The 19,572-nt window shown below is 48.4% G+C and overlaps 1 protein-coding gene and 1 pseudogene across 1 annotated transcript; one reads left to right on the plus strand and one right to left on the minus strand.

The window, feature by feature from the left end:
- Nucleotides 1-1,874: 1,874 nt before the first annotated feature.
- Nucleotides 1,875-3,808, minus strand: LOC123066851 (polygalacturonase). Its single transcript, XM_044489849.1, has 4 exons — nt 3,224-3,808; nt 2,838-3,127; nt 2,497-2,725; nt 1,875-2,414 (listed from the first exon to the last, which is right to left on the minus strand). The coding sequence occupies exons 1-4, from the start codon at nt 3,662-3,664 to the stop codon at nt 2,193-2,195; spliced, it is 1,182 nt and encodes a 393-aa protein (XP_044345784.1). The 5' UTR covers nt 3,665-3,808; the 3' UTR covers nt 1,875-2,192.
- Nucleotides 3,809-13,546: 9,738 nt separating this feature from the next.
- LOC123066852 (uncharacterized) lies at nt 13,547-15,623 on the plus strand (annotated as a pseudogene).
- The last annotated feature ends 3,949 nt before the right edge of the window (nt 15,624-19,572 follow it).

Here is a 19,572-nt window from a genome sequence, read left to right on the forward strand (position 1 = left end):
TCGCCGCGCACCCCCCTGCCCGGCCTCCGCGCATAGGTCCTCCTCGCCGTCCTCGTGCTCACCGTGTGCTTTTGTCGCTGCCAACGACGGTGCTGTTGATGCCTTACGTCGCCCAGAGCCTACACTAGTGAGGCACCGTCCCCCGCTCCACGAGCGCGCGTAGTCAGATGAACTTGTGGAGTGAGCACGCGTGCCGTCAAGCTCGGCCTCCGTGCTTTGCGATGAGCATGGTGCGGGTTTCAACGCAGCTTCGACGTTGGCGACCTGCACCGCTGCGTCGCCTCGTCCTCTGGCTCCAGTACGAGGGCCGTGAGGACGAGTTTGACTGCCGCCGCTGCTCGATCCCTGTAGCCGGACAACCTCGCTCCTCAAATGCACCCGCTCCACGGTCTTCCCCATGAAGTCCTCCGACGATGAATCTTGGTGCGGTGGTGATGGAGTCACTGGTCAACGTGGCCATGGACGGCGGTATCGACTCGCTCGTGCTCCTCTTCCTCCAAGAGCTCATCATCGTCAGCAGCTCTAGACCTTGGACGCCAAGTGCTTGATAGAATACCCACACTACAAATAAATCAACGAAAATGTTAACGCCCACACGTGTGGGTGTTTGTACATCGCCCACACGCCTCCATCACCACTCATTTTGCCACGTATGAATAGATGACATCAGCAGATTTTTTTTTTTTTGGTTTTCGGCTTAAAAATGTTGTATCTCCTAAATAAAAAAGCGAACTAAAAATCCGTTTTCACCATTAAATTCGTCTCGACGAGATCTTCAAAACTAGACCCCATGTTGATATGTTTCGACGAAATTTTTTTTTGCCAGTAGTTGCCACGATGTTTACACTGCAGTTGCCATAGGACTTAAATTAAAGTTGCCATGTGGCAATTTTAGTTCGTAGATCATGGCAATTTTAGTATTTTGATGATGGCAACTCCAGTACTTTGACCATGAAAATTATTTTTTGTATGAACCATGGCAATTTTACGTGCATGTATCATGGTAATTTTAGTTTATGGTTCATGGCAAGTCTAGTTTCTTAATTCCCCATTTTATAAATGTCAAAATTTACTTTTAAATGTAGAAGAAAATAGCTGAAACATATCATGGCAACTTCAGTGTAAACATCATGGCAATTCATATGCAATAGACATGGAAACTTTTAATCTAAAAAAAATTTCATCAAAACATATCAACATGGGATCTAGTTTCGAAGATCTCACCGCGAGGGATTTAATAGCGAAAACGGATTTTCAATCGGATTTTTCGTTTAAGAGATAAAACATTTTAAAAACTGAAAATCCAAAAAGATTCATGCATGCATGCATGCGATGACGTGGCAATCTGTTTACATTAGAGACGTGTGGTGCGTCTCCCTTCCAGCCAGACGTGTGGCAGTTAGCGCGACCCTAAATCAAAGGGGAGAAATAGATTGCCACGTGTATTAGAACCAGTCAAAACCGCGCCGAGTCAGCAGAAAGACAGCTTTGGTTGGTAGAGGGACGAAATTTGTCCGGTTTTAAGAATAGGGGGTGCTGGTTGTCCGGTTTCAAAGTTGAATGACTAAATCTAGACTTCCTCAAAAGTTTAGGGACAAAAAATATACTTTTCTCTAAGATATACTACAAAACAACACATATGCATGTTATAGGCTAAAAATAATTGTTGTTTGACATAGTTAGCAAGTTGAGGAGTCTGTCGGCAAAGATTATATAGGCCCCCTCTCAGTATCGGGAATAGAGAGTTAAACCTTTTCTGTTCTTGAGAGAGTTCTAGAGTGGAGAGAGAAGTGAGGCCACTTGATTTAAATTTGTCAACACGCTTTACGCCAAACGGCACAACACGCCACGCCTGCAGGGTAAGTTATTTTGAATTCCGGGCTCCCGTAAACATATACGCTCACAAATTAGAACCATGGGATTTTACACCATGATTCGCCATCTCCAAAAACAAATAAAAAATCTCAAAAAAATCAACAAGAACAACCATGCAAAATTTATGACGTTCATTCTGGTTTAACTATGTCTCAGTCAATTGAGAATCAGTAAATCCGCTAAAACTACTAGCCTGGGCTACATGTAAGGGTCGCTTTGTGATCCACCAAGCAATGATCACACGACCATGTTTTTTATCTTACGCAACCGTGGAAGGTGTATACTAGTAGTACACGAACCAGTGAGAACTCCGATCGTCAGAAGCAGCTCGGCGGTGTGACCTCTCCGGACGCGAACCCGCCGGCGTTTTGGCACTTGGCCTGCGCCGGCCGCTGGTGCCGGTACCTCGGCCTGATGTTTCTGAGCTTGATCCCGCTGCAGGGGTTGGTGCCGCTGCAGTTGAACTTCACCGCCACGGGCGTCGCCGACGAGCCCTTGATGTCCGTGTACGACAGGTCGCTGATCTGCACCCCCAAGCTCTGCAGGCACACACAACAACACAGCTCATGATATAGTCGATCGATCACGTGTAGTTGCATGCATGTACGGAAGGAGACGTACATTGCCCGGGCAGTCGCCCTTGCGGGGGCAGTAGTTCTGGTCGACGAGGATGGGGTTGGCCACGCGGTTCATTGTGACCCGTGAGAAGGAGACGTTTGTGACGGAGCCGGAGTTGGGCATCGCCCACGTCTTGATCCGCAGGCCGTTGGTCATGCCCTTCAGCACCACCCTGTCCACTGTCACGTTTCTCACCCCCTCCTCACCGTCCTGCCATCCCAGGCTCCCGTTGCTGCCACCGTCCATTCAACGTAAACACAAAACCAATGCTATCTATCAAACACTGCACAAATCACAAGCAAACAAAAAATAATGTATGATGAACTGGCAACTGAAGGTGACACCTGATGCCGTGGCCCGGACCGCACTTGATGTCCCTGATGAGCATGTCGGAGGTGCCGGGCCCCAAGGAGATGCAGTCGTCGCCGGTGCCGATGGTGGTGTTGAGGATCCTCACGTGGCGGGAGTGGCTGGCGTGGATGCCGTCGGTGTTGCGGCTGTCGGCCGGCGCGATGATCCGGACGCCTTGGACCGTCACGCCGCTGCAGTCGAAGATGGTCATGTGGAATTCCTTGCTGTCAAGCAGTGTCAGCTGCTTCACGCTCACGCCTTTGGATTGGCTAATGTCAAGCGTCTGCAATCATAAGTATGTATGGCCGGCGTCCGTCATAAGGATACTGAATCGAATCACGATGCAAAAAGAAACCAAAAAGCTCATGTCATCACTCACCCTGGGGCCCTGCCCGGCGGTGCACCTGCCGGCCTTCTTGCACGCCCAATACTCCTGCCCCTGCCCGTCCAGCGTCCCACCACGAATCGCCAGGCCATCGGCATGGTGAAACATGATCCACGCCCTGTTGTCCACTGTCGGCGGTGCGAAGATGGTGCTGTTGTTATCAATGACCACGTCCACGCCAGCGCTCCGACAGGGCCCCTTGAAGTAGGCCTGGTTGAGCAGGAACCTGCCCGCCGGCACCCGCAGCACCGGCCGGGAGCCGGAGCGTCCCGTGTCATTGCATGCCGCACTCCATGCGGCCAGGAACGCCCCTGCCGAGTCCGCCCCGCTGTCGGGCCTCGCGCCGTAGTCCACCACGTTGTACTCCGTCGCCGTCGTCAACGCCACCAGTGCCGTCAACGCCACCAACAATAGCAATAGCCTATGTCTGCTCATCCTCCGCGCGATCGATCGGGCGCTATCTCCGTCAAGCACCCGATGACGATGATTCGGTCGCGAGGACAGTTTTGTTGGCCCAGACTAGATGCCAAGTATTTTCGGGCGACGGCTACACGTGACGGCGAGCTGCGGTTTCGCTCCTCGCGCTTATGCAATCTAGCCGATACACAACGTACGCGGGAGGTATATAAAGCCTTTGACGTAGAATCCAATACGGACTCAGGAGGAAACGTGTTTAATCCAACAACAACCTTCCTATTACCCCACGCGCCCTGTTGCTGCCCGCACCGGGTGTCGCTTCTCTGGCTCGCACCAATCATCGTCATCCGCTCTCGCTCAATCATCGTCGTCCGCTACGGCCAGCCGTGCAATCTCAGCCTGCCGCTCTCGCACCGCTGCCACCTCCTCTATTTTTTTTAAAAAAAAAGGAAGAACCCCGGCCTCTGCTTCAGAACAATGCGTACTGCCACCTTTATTATAAAGCAAATAAGTTCAACAAAGGTCATGAAGTCTCAAATAAACGAACCATAAAAAGGGTCACGAAGAGCGGAATGATAAAAGAAAAGCCGCAACCGGCTGGCACAAGAAAGATAGGAAAACTAATTGCCTATCTTATTACATGATCGTCATCCAAACCGGTTGAATATAGTCCGAGCTACCATTTCCCATCGGATAGATCCAGTAACCAAACACTCCCTGACCTCCGTCTGAGCGAGTAGCGACCACATACGGATCAACGCAGTGGCTTGGAAGATAACCTGCAAAAAATGAGTATTTGTTGTTCTGTGAAAAACCAAATCATTCTTGCAGTTCCAGACTGCCCATAGTAAAGCACATACTCCTACACGAATGTGTCTCGCTGTTTGGGAATCTATCCCGTCAAGCCACGTCCCAAATAACGTGTTGATATTATTCGAAGGAGTAATATTAAAAGCAATATGAACAGTCTGCCATAAAATTTTTGCCATCACACAATCAAGAAAGAGGTGTTTGATGGTCTCATCCCGATCACAAAAAAAAACATCTCGTAGAACCAATCCAGTTGCGCTTTGTCAAGTTGTCCTTAGTTAAAATGACTTGTTTGTGTACAAACCACATAAACACTTTAACTCTCGAAGGTACTTTGACATTCCAAACATATTTCGAACTAGGAATAGAGTTAGAGTTGATAACATACAGATACATAAATTTAACCGTAAACTCTCCATTCCTGGTTAGCTTCCAGCACAACTTGTCTGGCTGTTGAGAAAGCTGCACATCCATAAGTGTTTCTCACCAGATGGAGCCATGCTTTCCAAAGGGCTCCGGCAAGTGTTCTCCTGAACTGAATATTAAGGGGAGTGGACTGAAGCACGGTTGCAACGAAAGCGTCTCTTCGTTACACAATCCTATAATGGAAAGGATATTGAAGTACGAGGGGTGTTTCCCCTAGCCATGTATCCTCCCAGAATCTTGTAGAAGTACCGTTTCCGACTAGAAACTTTGTCCTGTTGAAAAGACAGGTTTAACTCTCATCAGCCCTTTCCAAAAAGGCGAGTCCGTCGGCCTCACTGTCACCTGGGACAAAGTTTTTGAATGAAGGCACTTATTACGCAGAATTTGCGCCCACGTGGCCTCCGACTCTACAGATAGCTTATACAGCCACTTATTGAGAAGACATATGTTTTTAACCTCTAGATTTTCGATACCTAAACCCCCTTCGTCTTTCGGTCGACAAATAATATTCCATTTAGCGAGTCTATACTTTCTTTACAGGTCATCACTCTGCCAGAAGAAGCGGGATCGATAGAAATCCAGTCTTTTCCGAAGTCCAACTGGTACCTCGAAAAAAGACAAGAGAAACATAGGCATGCTCGTGAGTACCGAATTAATGAGATTTAATCAGCCCCCATACGACATCAGCTTGCCCTTCCAGCAACTCAGTTTATTTTCAAATCTATCCTCAATACACTTCCATTCTCTATTTATTAGCTTACGATGGTGAATTGGTATACCCAAATACGTGAAAGGTAAAGCCCCTAGTTCACACCCGAACAATTGCTTGTACGCCTCTTGCTCCTCTTTGGCTCTTCCGAAGCAGAACAATTCGCTTTTGTGGAAGTTAATCTTTAACCCGATCACTTGTTCGAATAAGCATAACACTAGCTTCATGTTTCTCGCTTTTGCCAAGTCATGCTCCATGAAGATAATAGTATCGGCGGCGTATTATACGATGGACACCCCTCCATCAACTAGATGGGGTACCAGGCTACCTACTTGACCAGCCTGCTTTGCCCTTCCTACTAGAATTGTCAACATGTCGACTACAATGTTGAACAGAATAGGTGACATTGGATCTCCTTGTCTCAGGCCCTTGTGTGTCTGGAAATAGTGACCTATGTCGTCATTTACTTTGATCCCAACACTTCCTTTTTGCGTGAACGATTCAACCTGGTGCCTCCAAGCCGGGTCGAAACCCTTCATGCGCAAAGCCTGTTGCAGAAATGGCCATTTGACTTTATTGTACGCTTTTTCGAAATCCACTTTGAAAACAACCTCGTCTAGTTTTTTCGTATGGATTTCATGGAGCGTTTCATGAAGGACCACAACCCCTTCTAGGATGTTTCTGTCTGGCATGAAAGCAGTTTGGGTCGGCTGCACCATAGAGTGTGCAATCTGTGTGAGTCTATTAGTCCCAACCTTGGTAAGAAAAATTGAAACTAACATTAAGAAGACAGATAGGCCTGAACTGCTCAATTCTCACATCCTCTGTTTTCTTCGGAAGCAAAGTTATTGTTCCAAAATTCAAATGAAACAACTGAAGCTGTCTGGAAAATAGATCATGGAGCGTTTAATAATGTGCCAACATTTTTTATAAAACTCCGCCGGAAATCCATCCGGACTTGGAGCTTTATTATTCTTCATCTGTGAAATCGCTTCAAACACCTCTTTCTCCGAAAATGGGGCGGTTAAAACATCGTTCTCATCTGCAGCCAACTGAGGCACATCCTCAATCCTAGACTCATCCAAGGACATAAAATTATCCTTTGGAGGCCCAAATAGCTGCTTGTAGTAATTGGTAATGTATAATTTTAGGTTTTCCTTCCCTAAAATCGTCCCCTCGTCTTACTCAAGCTGAAAAATTCTTTTCTTTTTATACTTGTCATTGGCGATCATATGAAAGAATTGAGTGTTAGCGTTCCCTTGGACAACTTTGCGAACCTTAGCTCGCAATGCCCACTTCAACTCCCCTTCTCGCAGAAGTTCTTTCAATCTCATATCCGCGTCTACTTTAGCATGAAGCTCCGAGGTTTGTAAAATTGTGGACTCGGCTTTTAAATCTAGGGACTGAATAAGTGTAAGGAGCCTTTCGTTTTCAACCTTATAGATCCCACTGAGATGCTTAGCCCACCCTTGCAAGAAACTCCTCAAGTTCCTAATCTTGTTCTGCCATCTCTCAATAGAAGACCTCCCCCGTGCATCTATCGCCCATTTCCTGGCTATCAGATTTGGGAAACCTTCTCTTTCAAACCATGCTAGTTAGAAAGAAAAGGTATTTTTATTACCCACATGCGTTGCCTCACCAGAGTCAACCAGCAAAGGGGTGTGGTCAGAGTTATCGCGAGATAACGCTTGGACTGTTACCAGGAGGAACTTCTGTTCCTAGTCGACGCTCGCTAGGACTCGATCCAACTTCTCATACGTCAGTTTTTTTGTCCTTGCCTACTATTTTTTTCTTAATCTGAAGTGATGTGCAATCAGTGATTGATTTTTTTCTTAATCTGAAGTCGTTGCCTACTATTTTTTCTGAAATAATGATACTGCCTCCACATCCTTCCTATTACTTTACTTTGTGGTTACTCATTCAGTACATATATGTCACTAAAAAAATCAAGAAACTCAAAAACTCAGGTTTGCAAATTGTCTCGTACTTCCAAACCCATTCAAATGACATTTTCCAAATTTCAGAACAATACGAAATAAACATGGGCGAGAGTATATGCCAATTATTCTCACTGTTAGAATACCAATTCATCGCTACGGAACGACCAAAAGATGTAAATATATGTACTGTGCAACACTTGTCTGGTTTTCAGATGCAACAAATATCTTAGTTTTTCTCTTGCTTTCTAGACCTTCTACACTATGTTTTTCTTTGTCCATATTCTTTGATAACACCATTTTTCTTGGCTCTTATCATTTCTCTCTACGTTGTTGTGTGGTTGTGTGCATATAACCTCGATGAATTTCACATTGTTTTCATCATTGTCGGGTTTGTATATGGCAGCATATTTGTCACCTCATAAGCATTCACGCCTAGGGCTGGGCCGGTAAAATCCGGGGCCCTGTGCGAAACTAAAAAATGGACCCTATCTAACTAGAAAAAAGAACAAACGAACAATTATAATGTGTATGATATAATGTCTTACATAACAATTGGTTACATAAAAAATCATTCTGATTCAACTCCATGTTGTATAATATTTATTTGAACAACATCATTCTTTTAGTATTCTTTGAAGTGAAATCTTCAATGATATCCTCGTAATCAATATTCTCCCCATGATGATTCAAATCTGTTTTATTGAAGAAACAAGATACGAAAGATGAATAAAATAAAATTAAAGTGATAGGGCAGCTGTCAGCATATATCAATTAGAGATTATGCGCCAATATTTGGCAATTAGATGAACCATCTAACTCACCTAGTCTTGTGTCATGTCCGAATGAACTGCTATACTGTGATCTTTAATCAAGAAGGCAAGAACTGATCTCCAACGAAGTAAACCATTCCTGCCAAAAGTTAATTAGGATTTAGGACTTAGGTGTAGGACTGCAGGATCCAAAGTTAATCAGGAGGGCAAGCTAGTGGCAGCCGGCAGGAGTAGTCAAACACTTAAACTAGGGCCTGGACCATGCAAGTATTGATGAATTCTCTAACTCTTGCCGATATCAAATCAAGACGGGGAAGGGGAACCCTCCACGACCGATCCTACACATGCTGATACATGACTAGCGAGGGTAGAGGAACATGTTTTGTTGATCTACCTGTCAGTTTTGACGATGGTGAGAGGAACATCTTCATCAGAGTTCAGAAGAAGTTAACAGGAACTCGAAAGGCTCGTCGGCTCGCCTGCCGTCGTGTTGCCCTCCGCCTCCTCTAGATGCAGTGCGGTCAATTTTGATCCGGTCTAGGTGCGCCCTCTCGTCTGCCAATTTCCTCTGGATGCGATCGATCCCATCCTCTTTTTTCTTTCGAGGGGGATCCCGTTCTGTTTCTGATCGAGGCATCGCATCGAGCAGCGGCCTCACGCGGAGTCGCGCGGAAGCGCCAGGCGCCAGCGGCCCAGCACCCAGGAGAAAATACATTTTTTTAAGGTAAACTAGGGATTTTATTAAAAGTTCACGCCATCCGGAATACAGGCAATATCTGGCAAAACCCTAGCCACACATGGAGGCCCACCGCGAAAGACGCAGCTCCCTTAACTAGCATGTGGGCCTCAAAATTACTGCATCTACTCTCAAAACTGAAATCAACAGAAAAAAAATTATTGCTACTAGTTTGAATCTCTCTAAGGATAGGAGCATAAGATGAAGATCCTACAGATTTGATATTAGAGATCACTTCTGCACTATCTGAAGCAATGACAAGATCTTGCATATTCAAATCCCGGGCTAGGGCAAGTGCTTCGCTACATGCATGAGCCTCAAGACTTGCCGGGTCAGTGAGGCCATCGAAAACCATTGCTGAAGCACCCAAAAATTTGCCCAACTTGTCACGGCATACCACTCCCGCTGCACCTTTGTCTCCTAAAATTGACAAGCCACCATCACAGTTAAACTTTGCAGCCTCACCCGAAGGCGGAAGCCAAACTTCCGCTCTCGGCTGATTCACTCGTTCTTCATTAGCCATGGGTCTTCGCGAGGTAGCTATATCTAACTCCTCCAAAAACCTCTTGATAAGATTCATAGTAGAAAGTGGACTCTGAAACTCATTATCATGAATATCTTTCCTTCTTGCCCACCAGATTGCCCGCATGGTCCGCCAGAGCCTAGCATCATCGTTTTGGTTTGATATCACATGCTCGACCCAGGAGAAAATACATAGGCCTATATAAAAATTTTGGGGCCCCTGAAAATTATGGGCTCTGTGCGGGCCGCACACTCTGTACACCTATGGGCCCGGCCCTGTTCACGCCTCTCCTTCACCCATTGTTGCCACGTTGCAACTTCTACTCCGCCTCGGTCACCTCCAACAGCGCACAACCATGATGTACCACAGAAGTGTTCTAAGAGCATCTACAATCAGGATCAGCAAATTGCGGCTCCCAAACGCTCGGGCGCGTCCACTAGCAGTGCCCGAGCAGTTGTCATTTACGGACCTGAAATGTTCAAACTCTTTTCCATACAAACACATGCAAAGTACCTAGATCATACGGAATAGCATAGGACATAGCATTTCGTTCATCGGACATCCACAAAATTCATCCAAAAGGGCCGACCGAGTTCAGATTCTACCTAATATGGCATAAAACAACTATTTTTTTAGCATAGCAGTGGGGGGTGGCCGGAATTCACTACTTCCTTGCCGTGCCCTTGCCCTTGCGGTCGGCGGCGCGGCGGTCCATCACCTACATGTAGGCGCTCGTGGCGGGAGGATCGTCGTTGTCGTCGTCGACGTCTGTGGTAGTGCCGCCCTCCAGCGACGAGAATATGTAGCCGTAGAGGCGGCTAAGAAGGCGCTGCTGCTCAATCGCATGGCGGGCCGCCTTCGCCTTAGCGGACTCCTCCCTCGTGAGGCACTTGGACGCCTCGATACCGTCGGTCTCCATTGTGGTCAGCAAGTGCCACATGACTTCGCAGAGGAGGGCCTCATCCGGCGCGTCACTGCTAGATCGGCGTCCTCCACCTTGACGAGGTTGTCCCAGTCAATGTGATCCGGTCGCTGCCAGAGCCGGCGCCAGAGTTGGCCATGGCGGACAGTAGGAGACGGAGTTGAGAGGGAGCTAAGAGGACGAAGGGCACATATAGGACTAGTTGACTGAGAGGAGTGATGGGTTTGCCTAGGGTTCATCCGGCCGGGTGGGGTTTCTATGCTGACATCGGCAGGGCTGGCGCGGGCCCTAGCGGCCCTATTCTACACGGTGACTGCATCTGGGGCATGTCAGGACGTTCCAATATCCGCCCATATATGGGGCAGAAATGGGGTTGCTGGTCAATTCGGGCATTTTGACAAGAAATGGGGTGCCTGGGTAGCGTTTTTGCGTCCGATCACTGACCGAACAGCCCGTCGGGATGTTTGGGACGGTTGTCGATGCTCTAATATATTCCCTCTATTTCAAAAAGGTTGTCTTATATTTGTCTAAATATGGATGAATCTAGATAAATACATTCGTATCTAGACAAATCTAATTCAAAAAATATATCATCTTATCGTTCCAACTAAACTACAAGATAGCATCAACAAAAAAACTTCATTGATAAGTATTAGCAGACAGTTATGAACCCAAATTTATGACAAGGCATCGTATACAAGCCCAATAAGTTTCTCAAGCAGGGGCGTACGTGCCCAATGTCCCTCTAGTTTGATATAGAGGATTTTATTATTTGTTTTTCTTATAAATATGTTATTTTTGGTTTTCCAGAATAGACCAGGATGATAAATTTTAGTTTGTTTGAGGGTTTTTAAGAACACAATACAGACACATGCGCTCATATATACGCGCGTACATTCACCCATCCTACCTTATGAAGACTTTCGAAAGACCGAACTGGCATATCATTTTGAGATAAAGGAAGTCATCGTAGGTGCCTCGTAGTGGACAAGAAAGTCTTTTTCTAACGCGCATCACTGACAATCCTGAAAAGTATCCAGCAAAATACGAGCACTCTGCTGGTCCATCAGTACCATTGTCCTCCTAACGATGCACGAGAAACAAGGTACATTTACGTGGGATTAGTAGGTTGGCGTATAAGAAATTCGTAGGTGAGAGACGAGGAAGAGAGGAGAGGTGATGGAAGACCATGACGACTACATCGCTACCCAGAAACCCTCAAATTCCAGACCGCCACACATTTTCCTCCCGATGGCTACCCCCTAGCCGCAGCCGCCTTTGTGTTGGCCCTTCGGACCATCGCGCTGCGGCACGTGGTCCACGCCACCGTCCATTGGACCATCGCCAGCGACCAGTTTTCTTCCCGCGGCTGCAGCACTCGGCGAACCGTCGCTACACCGTCTCTTCGGGCTGTAGCGCCGCAGCACACGATCCACCGCCGCCGCCCAAGGTCGTCCTCGTGGCTGCACCAGCCCGCGCTACGCCGGCCCTTCGTGCGGTAGCGCCGTGGCGCGCAGTCCACTCTGTCGTCCCCGCGCGTCGACTTCCTGTGATATGCGCTGCACCGCCTCCCTTGGCGTGAGAGCGCTACTGTCTGCGCCGGTCTTTGTCATGCCGTCGGGTTGTTCCTGGCCTACCTAGGTCACCGGGGTGGGCGATTATGTTTTATGTATTAGGTGATTTGAGAGGTGTATGGTGGTTTAGGTGACTTGGTTCGACGGGTGCAGCGACCTAGGTTCCCGTGGTGTGCGAGTATGTTTTGCATCTTAGGCGATTTGGTAGGTGTGTGGTGGTTTAGGCGACTTGGTTCGACGGGAGCAGCGACCTAGGTTACCGTGGTGGGCGAGTATGTTTTGCGTATTAGGCGATTTGGAGGTTGTGCGGTGGGTTAGGCGACTTGGTTCGGCAGGTGAGACGACCTAGGTCACCGTGGGCGGTGAGTGTGTTTTTGTGTTTTAGGAAATTTGGGGGTGTGCGGTGGTTTAGGCGACACAGTTCGGCGACCTAGGTCACCGTGGGAGGCGACTTGGTTCGGCGGGTGAGGTGACCTGGGTCACTGTGGGAGGTGAGTGTGTTTTTACGTCTTAGGCGATTTGGGGGCGTGCGGTGGTTTAGGCGACTTGGTTCGACAGGTGCGCGACCTAGGTCACCGGGGTGGGCGTTTGTGTATTTGGTGATTTGGGAGGTGTTCGGTGGTTTAGGAAACTTGGTTCGACGGGTGCGGCAACCTAGGTCACCGGGGTGTGCGACTATGTTTTGTGTCTTTACGCGATTTAGGAGGTGTACGGTGGTTTAGGCGACTTGGTTCGGCGGGCGCGGTAACCTAGGTCACCAAGGTGGACGCTCGTGTAGTTGACAATTTGGGAGGTGTTCGGTAGTTTAGGTGACTTGGTTCGACGGCTGCGGCAACCTAGGTCACCTGGGTCTGCGAGTATGTTTCGTATCTTATGCGATTTACGAGGTGTGCGGTGGTTTAGGTGACTTAATTCGGCGGGTGAGTCGACCTAGGTCACCATAGGAGGCGAGTGTGTTTTTGCGTCTTAGGTGATTTGAAGGGTCTGCCGTGGTTTAGATGACTTGGTTTGACAGGTCAGGCGACCTATGTCATTGGGTGGGCTAGTGTGTTTTTGGTTTGCATGTGTTGTCAAAGTTTGTGGTCAAAACAAAACTTGCAACTACATCCAGTTCATCAACAACTTTCAGAAAATAAAAAAAATACATAGAATTGCCTGGTTTTTATTTAGAGTACTTTATAAAAAAAATCGAGAGTATATCGGTTGACTATGTATGTTTTCGAAAAAAATCAGGTACTCTGGATTTATTTTTTCAGTAATTTTTTGTATCTCTATTATTTATAAAAAAAGTTTCAGTATTTTTTTACTCAGGCAAAGAAGATAGAAATGGCTGAAACGCGTGTATATTACTATATTTTTTAGGGCTGAAACGCGTGTACGCGTGAAATAAGGATGAGTGGGGTCGACTCGACTGGGACGCGTGCGATCTCCCACCGACGCGAATGGTTTTCCTTCATCATTTGTTAAAGCAAAGCAAGCAACATGCAGGATTCGGTATATCACGCCAGTTGGTGCTCTCTCCTCTAGTCAAACCCTTGTCGATCCCCTTCCTTCCCGGCTCCGGCGCTCTCCGCACACCGAGATTCATCTCGATCCGGTGCTAATCCGGCCCGGACCGGCGATCCCTCCCCCGACTCCCGGCAATCCGCGCTCATCTCGCGGCCGCCGTACGCCGGTCGCACCCAGCAGCACCACGTCCTCGACTACGGCATCAGGACAACCACGCCCACGCCCACGCCCACGCTCTCGGTCTTCCTGGCCACGGTGAGTTCATCCCTCTCCTTCCTCTGTTCTCTACTTCTGTTCCAAGTAGCCCTAGTGGTGGCCGCGCCCGTTGACCTCACAGAGAAAGTTTGGCTAGCACCCCCACGGTGGCCTCAATCCTGCTTGTGAAGTAGATCCGTCCTTCACCATTTACCATGAAGTAGATCCGTATTTGCAGTCGCGCCTGCTGACATTCTAACGAGCCTCGGTTTTCATGAAGTAGTACTCGTAGCTAGTAGTACTCACCATCCCTGTTTCCTTGTTTTGGTTGCCACCAGGAAAGATCACTAGATCAGCCAGCGATCCTCCATTCCTGCGTACCACCATGGAATTTTTCGCAGACTGGTCCTCTCTTCCGGCCGACCTCATCAACCGCATCGCCGACCGCTTCCTAGGCACAAGTGACGTCGACTACTACATGGACCTCCGTGCCGTCTGCCATAGCTGGCGCTCCGCCACCCAAGACCCCAAGAATTCCCCGGACCCTCGCTTCCACCCCCGTCACTGGGTCAACATCAACGGAGCCTCTTGCCGCTCCAGCACGCGCCTCTTGGTGAACACCGCCACTGGCCGAACCCTGCGCCAGGAACTCGGTCTGCTCGGTCACTATAACTCTATGAGAACCACCACAGATGGTCTCCTCGCTTTGATGGATTGTACACCCCCCCCCCCCCCCCCCCCACACACACAGTACATGTGTCCTCAATCCTTTCACAGGCTACTTGATCCGTTTTATGGCGCACCGACCCTGCGAGATCGTGGAATATGCTGCCCTCGAGTCCGGTTCTTCACCCACCATTTTCTTTTTCTGCAAGGACTACATGGATGATAACTGGGTTATACATGAATCGTCTCGTAAGGTCTACATGGCTGAGCCTGACAGTGAGTCTCTCGTCATCTATGAGGACATGTGTGCTTTCCCTTTGATCAGGCTGGCTACCAGCGGTATCTACACTATTCGCGGTGCTGACCTGGGATCCGTGGCCAGAAGGATCTTTGATCTAATGAGGTTTTACAAGGCCGATCTTGCTGAGATATCTGACAATGAATATACCATGATGTTGGACGAAAAATCTTTATGGAAGCTTTGTGTAGGACGTTGTTTCCTAACGGAATCTGCTGGAAAAGTGTTGATCATCATGAAGCTAGCACAAGGCGTCGTGGTCTACAGATTACACACTCACAACTATAAACTCGAGCATGTGGAGGACATTGGCAACTGTGCCATCTTCTTAGATCTGTATTGTTGGTGCTTGTGTGTTAATGCTGATAAATTTCCGTCCGTCCATGCCAACTGCGTCTATTACCAGAAAAGCCAACTAGCTGTTGCTAATTACTTGTGCATGTATAATCTCAAGTCCGAGAGAGAAGAAAGAGTTGATGAAAATTTTGAGCATCTTCTTTTGGACCAAACGCTGTCTCGGCTTTAAATTAATAAAGCACAGATCGGCTATAAGTACAAGAACAGCACATAAATTCAAGTCAGCGGCTGCTGGGGATACGACTCGACACGCGCATGCGTACAAGAACACAAGTATTCAGCCTCTTTGCCATAGATGGAAGGGAGTGTAGGCATCCATATTGCTCTGGCGGTGTTCCTTAAGTTTTATGTTACTTTTGTTATGAGATTGTAATGGTTTGAGTATGTTTAAGCCAAGACTTTACTTTTTAAATAACATTGTAATAATGGTTTCAGTATGTTTTAAGCCAAGACTATCCCCTTCTCCATAAAGTTGTCTTATTTTGGGCACAACTTTCATTTAGTACAATACTCTATATAGCATTTATGTGGTCTGAAGTTAGTTTGTGCAGAGGTACTGATCGAGAAGATGATGCATTTAATCTAACATAGTTTCCGAAGGAGGTAATATCACCGGTAGTCATAAAACTTGCGGTGGATGTTCAGTTTGGTGCTAAAACTTGTAAAATACGGATTTGTGGTCATCTAACTTGTTGTTTGGTGCAAATACGGTGCATTCTATTGTATCATGGCGTACACCCTGCCTACATGCCATGCCAGCGTGGCAGCGCCCACATGTCAGTGGCTAGGAGTAAATTTTTGTAGATAACTCTATATTTTTTTAGTTACGCAAAAAATGCCTAAGTCAGTGAACAATCTAAGAGAAAAGTGATAAATATTGTTTGCAGTGGCCGGATTCGAACCACCGACCTTCAAAAGGCGAGCAAACCAGGTGCAGATAATATAAGAGAAAAGAGATAAATATCATTTTCGAGCGGTGGGATTCGAACTATCGACCATAAGAAGGCGATCACACCAGATAAATAAATAGGCCCAACAACGTTTGTTGTTTCATAAGAATATAACTAATTTCTATAAGCCTTCTCTTAGAACACCTGGGCCTGCCAGCTCTAATGGGCCATGATCAGTGGGGCCCATTTTGCACCTTTGAATTTTTTTGAAAATTTGTATGTAAATTATGATCTCAGTAAGAATAATATATTATGGATTACAAAAAAGTTTGCATAATTTAAAGTAATCCAAATATTTGTAAAGTTACAATTCAAAAATATTATAAAAAACTAAACTGCTCATAGATGAGTGATTTTTTAACATAAAATTAAGAGAGCAGCTAGGTCTCGAACCCACGAGGCCGCAATCAAAAACACCCTTCACGCTCTATTGTCTATACATACAGAAAATGATTAGTAAATCAAAAAGAATCATATAAGCCTGAGTATTATATAAAAATATTTAGTAAAATGTAAGTAACAAAATTATGTTCAAATATTAGTGTGTTAAAAATATTATACATAGAAACGATGATTAGTAAATAAAACTTTTAAATATAAACTCGTGTAATATATTAGACACGACCGAATATTCATATCCATAATTTTAATTTTAAATTATGAATATGTAATTGCATGGAAATTGAACTATACAAATGTCCATATAATATTTTGGAATAGTTTTACAAATATTTGTATTATTTAAAATTATACAAACATTTTCGTAATTCATAAATAATGTCTTAAATATACAAATATTTTAAAATAATACATTAACAATTTTGAAAGTAAGTTAGTTCGTTTGTATTAATAATATCTATAACAAAAGTATTTAAACAATATTTTTCTGACGGAGATCATAATTTCCTTACTATCTACAAATTTCTAACAAAAATCAAAGATGCAAAATGGGCTACACTGATCAGCGGCCCGTTTGAGCTAACAGGCCAACGCATTTTAAAATGAGGATATGACACGTAGTTATCCTTGTGAAGTATCATTGTCATCGGCTGTGGTGGTGTGAGCACCGAGCCATCTATATGTGATATTTATCATTTTTTCTCTTATATTATTCACTGACTGGGGGGACACCTAGGCTTTTTGTGTAATTAAAAATTTGAGGGAGCTATGTAGAAACACTTACTTCAAGCCAATGCCACGCGGGCAAGGTGTATGTCCTGATATGGTAGAACACACCGTATTTGCACCACACAACAAGTTAGATGACCACAAATTTGTATTTTACAAGTCTTAGCACTGAACTGAACACGCATCGCAAGTTTTATGACTGTCATTGATATTACCTTTTTTTTCTTCATGTCTACTTCCTCCGTTCGGAATTACTCGTCGAAGTAATGAATGTATCTAGATGTATTTTAGTTATAGATACATCCATTTTTATCCATTTTTGTGACAAGTAATTCTGAACGGAGGGAGTACCAGAAAAAAGCTAAGCCCGCCTGTTAGATCACAGTGACGAGATGGATTTCGAATCGAGTGTTCCATTGGAGGCGACCCGTGGCGACTCGGGCGGCGACTCTGACCTCCGTCGCGCTTTCGGCGCGGAGGCGGCCTGGGTCCTGGTCCGACGGGGCCCCTGCGGCGCCCTGGCGCCCGCCGCCCCGGCGTGCCCTCCTGGGGAAGGACGGGCGAGCTGCGGTGGCTGTTTCTGGGCCCTGTCGGGGGTCGAGTCCGACGACGAGGACGGCATCTCCTCCCCGGGGTTTACCCCCCCTCCGGCGGGGGCGTCTTTTGGTGAGTATGTGCTCGCGGCGGCTCGCGGCGGGGCTGGTCGGGGTGACCGGCGCCGTCGCTCTGCGTCGGGCGGTGGGGGATCGCGGGCAACGGCGGTCCGCTGCTGGAGGCCGGAGGCCTCTTCCTTGCATGCTCCGGGGGCCGATCTGGTGCGCCCGCGCTCCCCTAGGTGCTCGGGGCCCGCGGCGACACCGGTGTCGACGGAGGATTGGCCTGCCCTTCCCCCTGCCTTCGACGGAGCCATCGGGGCCTGTGGCGCCGCGGGCGGCGGCGGTTGCGCCGGCGGTGGGTACGCCGCTAGGGTTGCTGACGCCTGCCCTGCCCTTGGGCCAGATCCTGCCCTCTGGGCCTGGGCCGGCCCCGCTCGGCCCGCTGTCTGTCGTGCCCCTTGGTGCGGCCCAAGGCCCTGGACCTGGACCGCGCGGCCCACCGGCTCGACCTGGCAAGGGGGGGCCCGGGAGCCTGCTAGCCATCGCTTTATATGGCTGCGCAGGGGGTGCCGCGACCCCTCGCTAGGGTTTCCGGCTCGACAAAGTGAGTTGCGGCGCCACCGTCTCCCCATCAGATCCCTCATCCCCATTCCTCCCCCCTCCCTCTCTCGCGGTCCTTTGCCGAGGCGGCGGCCATGGGCGACCGCCGTGCTGACAAGCGCCCAATGGAGCCCGCGCGCCCGGAGGAGGAGTGGCGGCGTGAGAAGGCCCTCCGGGAGGAGGCGAAGCGCAGCCAGCGGGCCAAGGGGGCGGGCACGCGGACGGCGGCGGTGGTTCCTCCCACGGTCAGGGCGGCGGATCTGGGCGCGAGCATGGTGGTTTCCAGGGCCAGGACTCTGGATCTGGCTTCCAAGGGCGTGAGGGGGATTGGGGTCCTCCTCCCCCATGGTGGGGCCAACAAGAACAGAAGAAGAAGCGCAAGCATGGCTCTCGGCGGCGTGAACTGGAGCGCAAGACACAGGATCTCCCCCCCTCTAGCGATGGCCATGGCGACCCGCTGGCGAAGAAGGCGCGGGCTGGGGCTACTCCGCTCGTAATGGCTACGGTCGATGCGCCGCGGGGCTCGGCGGCCGCCCCCATTCCGGTCGAGGAGGAGGGAGGAGAATGTTTCAAATGTGGCCGAACCGGTCATTTCCAGGCCAAGTGTACCTTCCTCCCACTCTGTGTGATCTGCAAGTTGGAGTCCCTCAGCGCGCGCCCAACGCTCGGGCCAAAGCGGCGCTGGGTGACCTATCTTCCCTGGAGAGCGCGCAACTCCGCCCAGCTGATAAGAACATGGAAATCTCAGGTAATCCACCCCCTCCTTTAAGATTCTGAACGCGTTAACCGATCCTCAAATTGCTTCGATCTTAGACGATAGCGGTTTTGACTTAGGCGAGGACCGTGGGGAGCTTGTGTCCCTTATTCGTGCTCGTGAGGAGGCCCAAGCGGCTCTGGCCGAAGCCGCTGCGGTGGCTAAGGCCAGGGAAGACGCGGGCACGTCGGTGGAGAACCCCGCCCCCCTCGTGTCTGCGGATTCCCCCACCCTGCTCCTGTCGAAGGGTGTTGCTGCAACCAGGGAGATTGCTGCAGCGCCTACGACTAGCCGTGCCCCGGCTAAGAAACGAGTGGCAAAACCGGTGACCTCCAGGGGGGTTCGCCTTCGCAATCGTATCATCTGATGCGTTACATATTCTGGAATATCCGGGGCTGCGGGCACTCGGGCCGTCGCACGCAACTTAGGGAGTATATTGCTCGCGAACACATTGACGTCGTAG

This window comes from Triticum aestivum, chromosome 3B, assembly GCF_018294505.1.
Source record: "Triticum aestivum cultivar Chinese Spring chromosome 3B, IWGSC CS RefSeq v2.1, whole genome shotgun sequence".
In the NCBI taxonomy this organism is placed as follows: Eukaryota; Viridiplantae; Streptophyta; class Magnoliopsida; order Poales; family Poaceae; genus Triticum; species Triticum aestivum.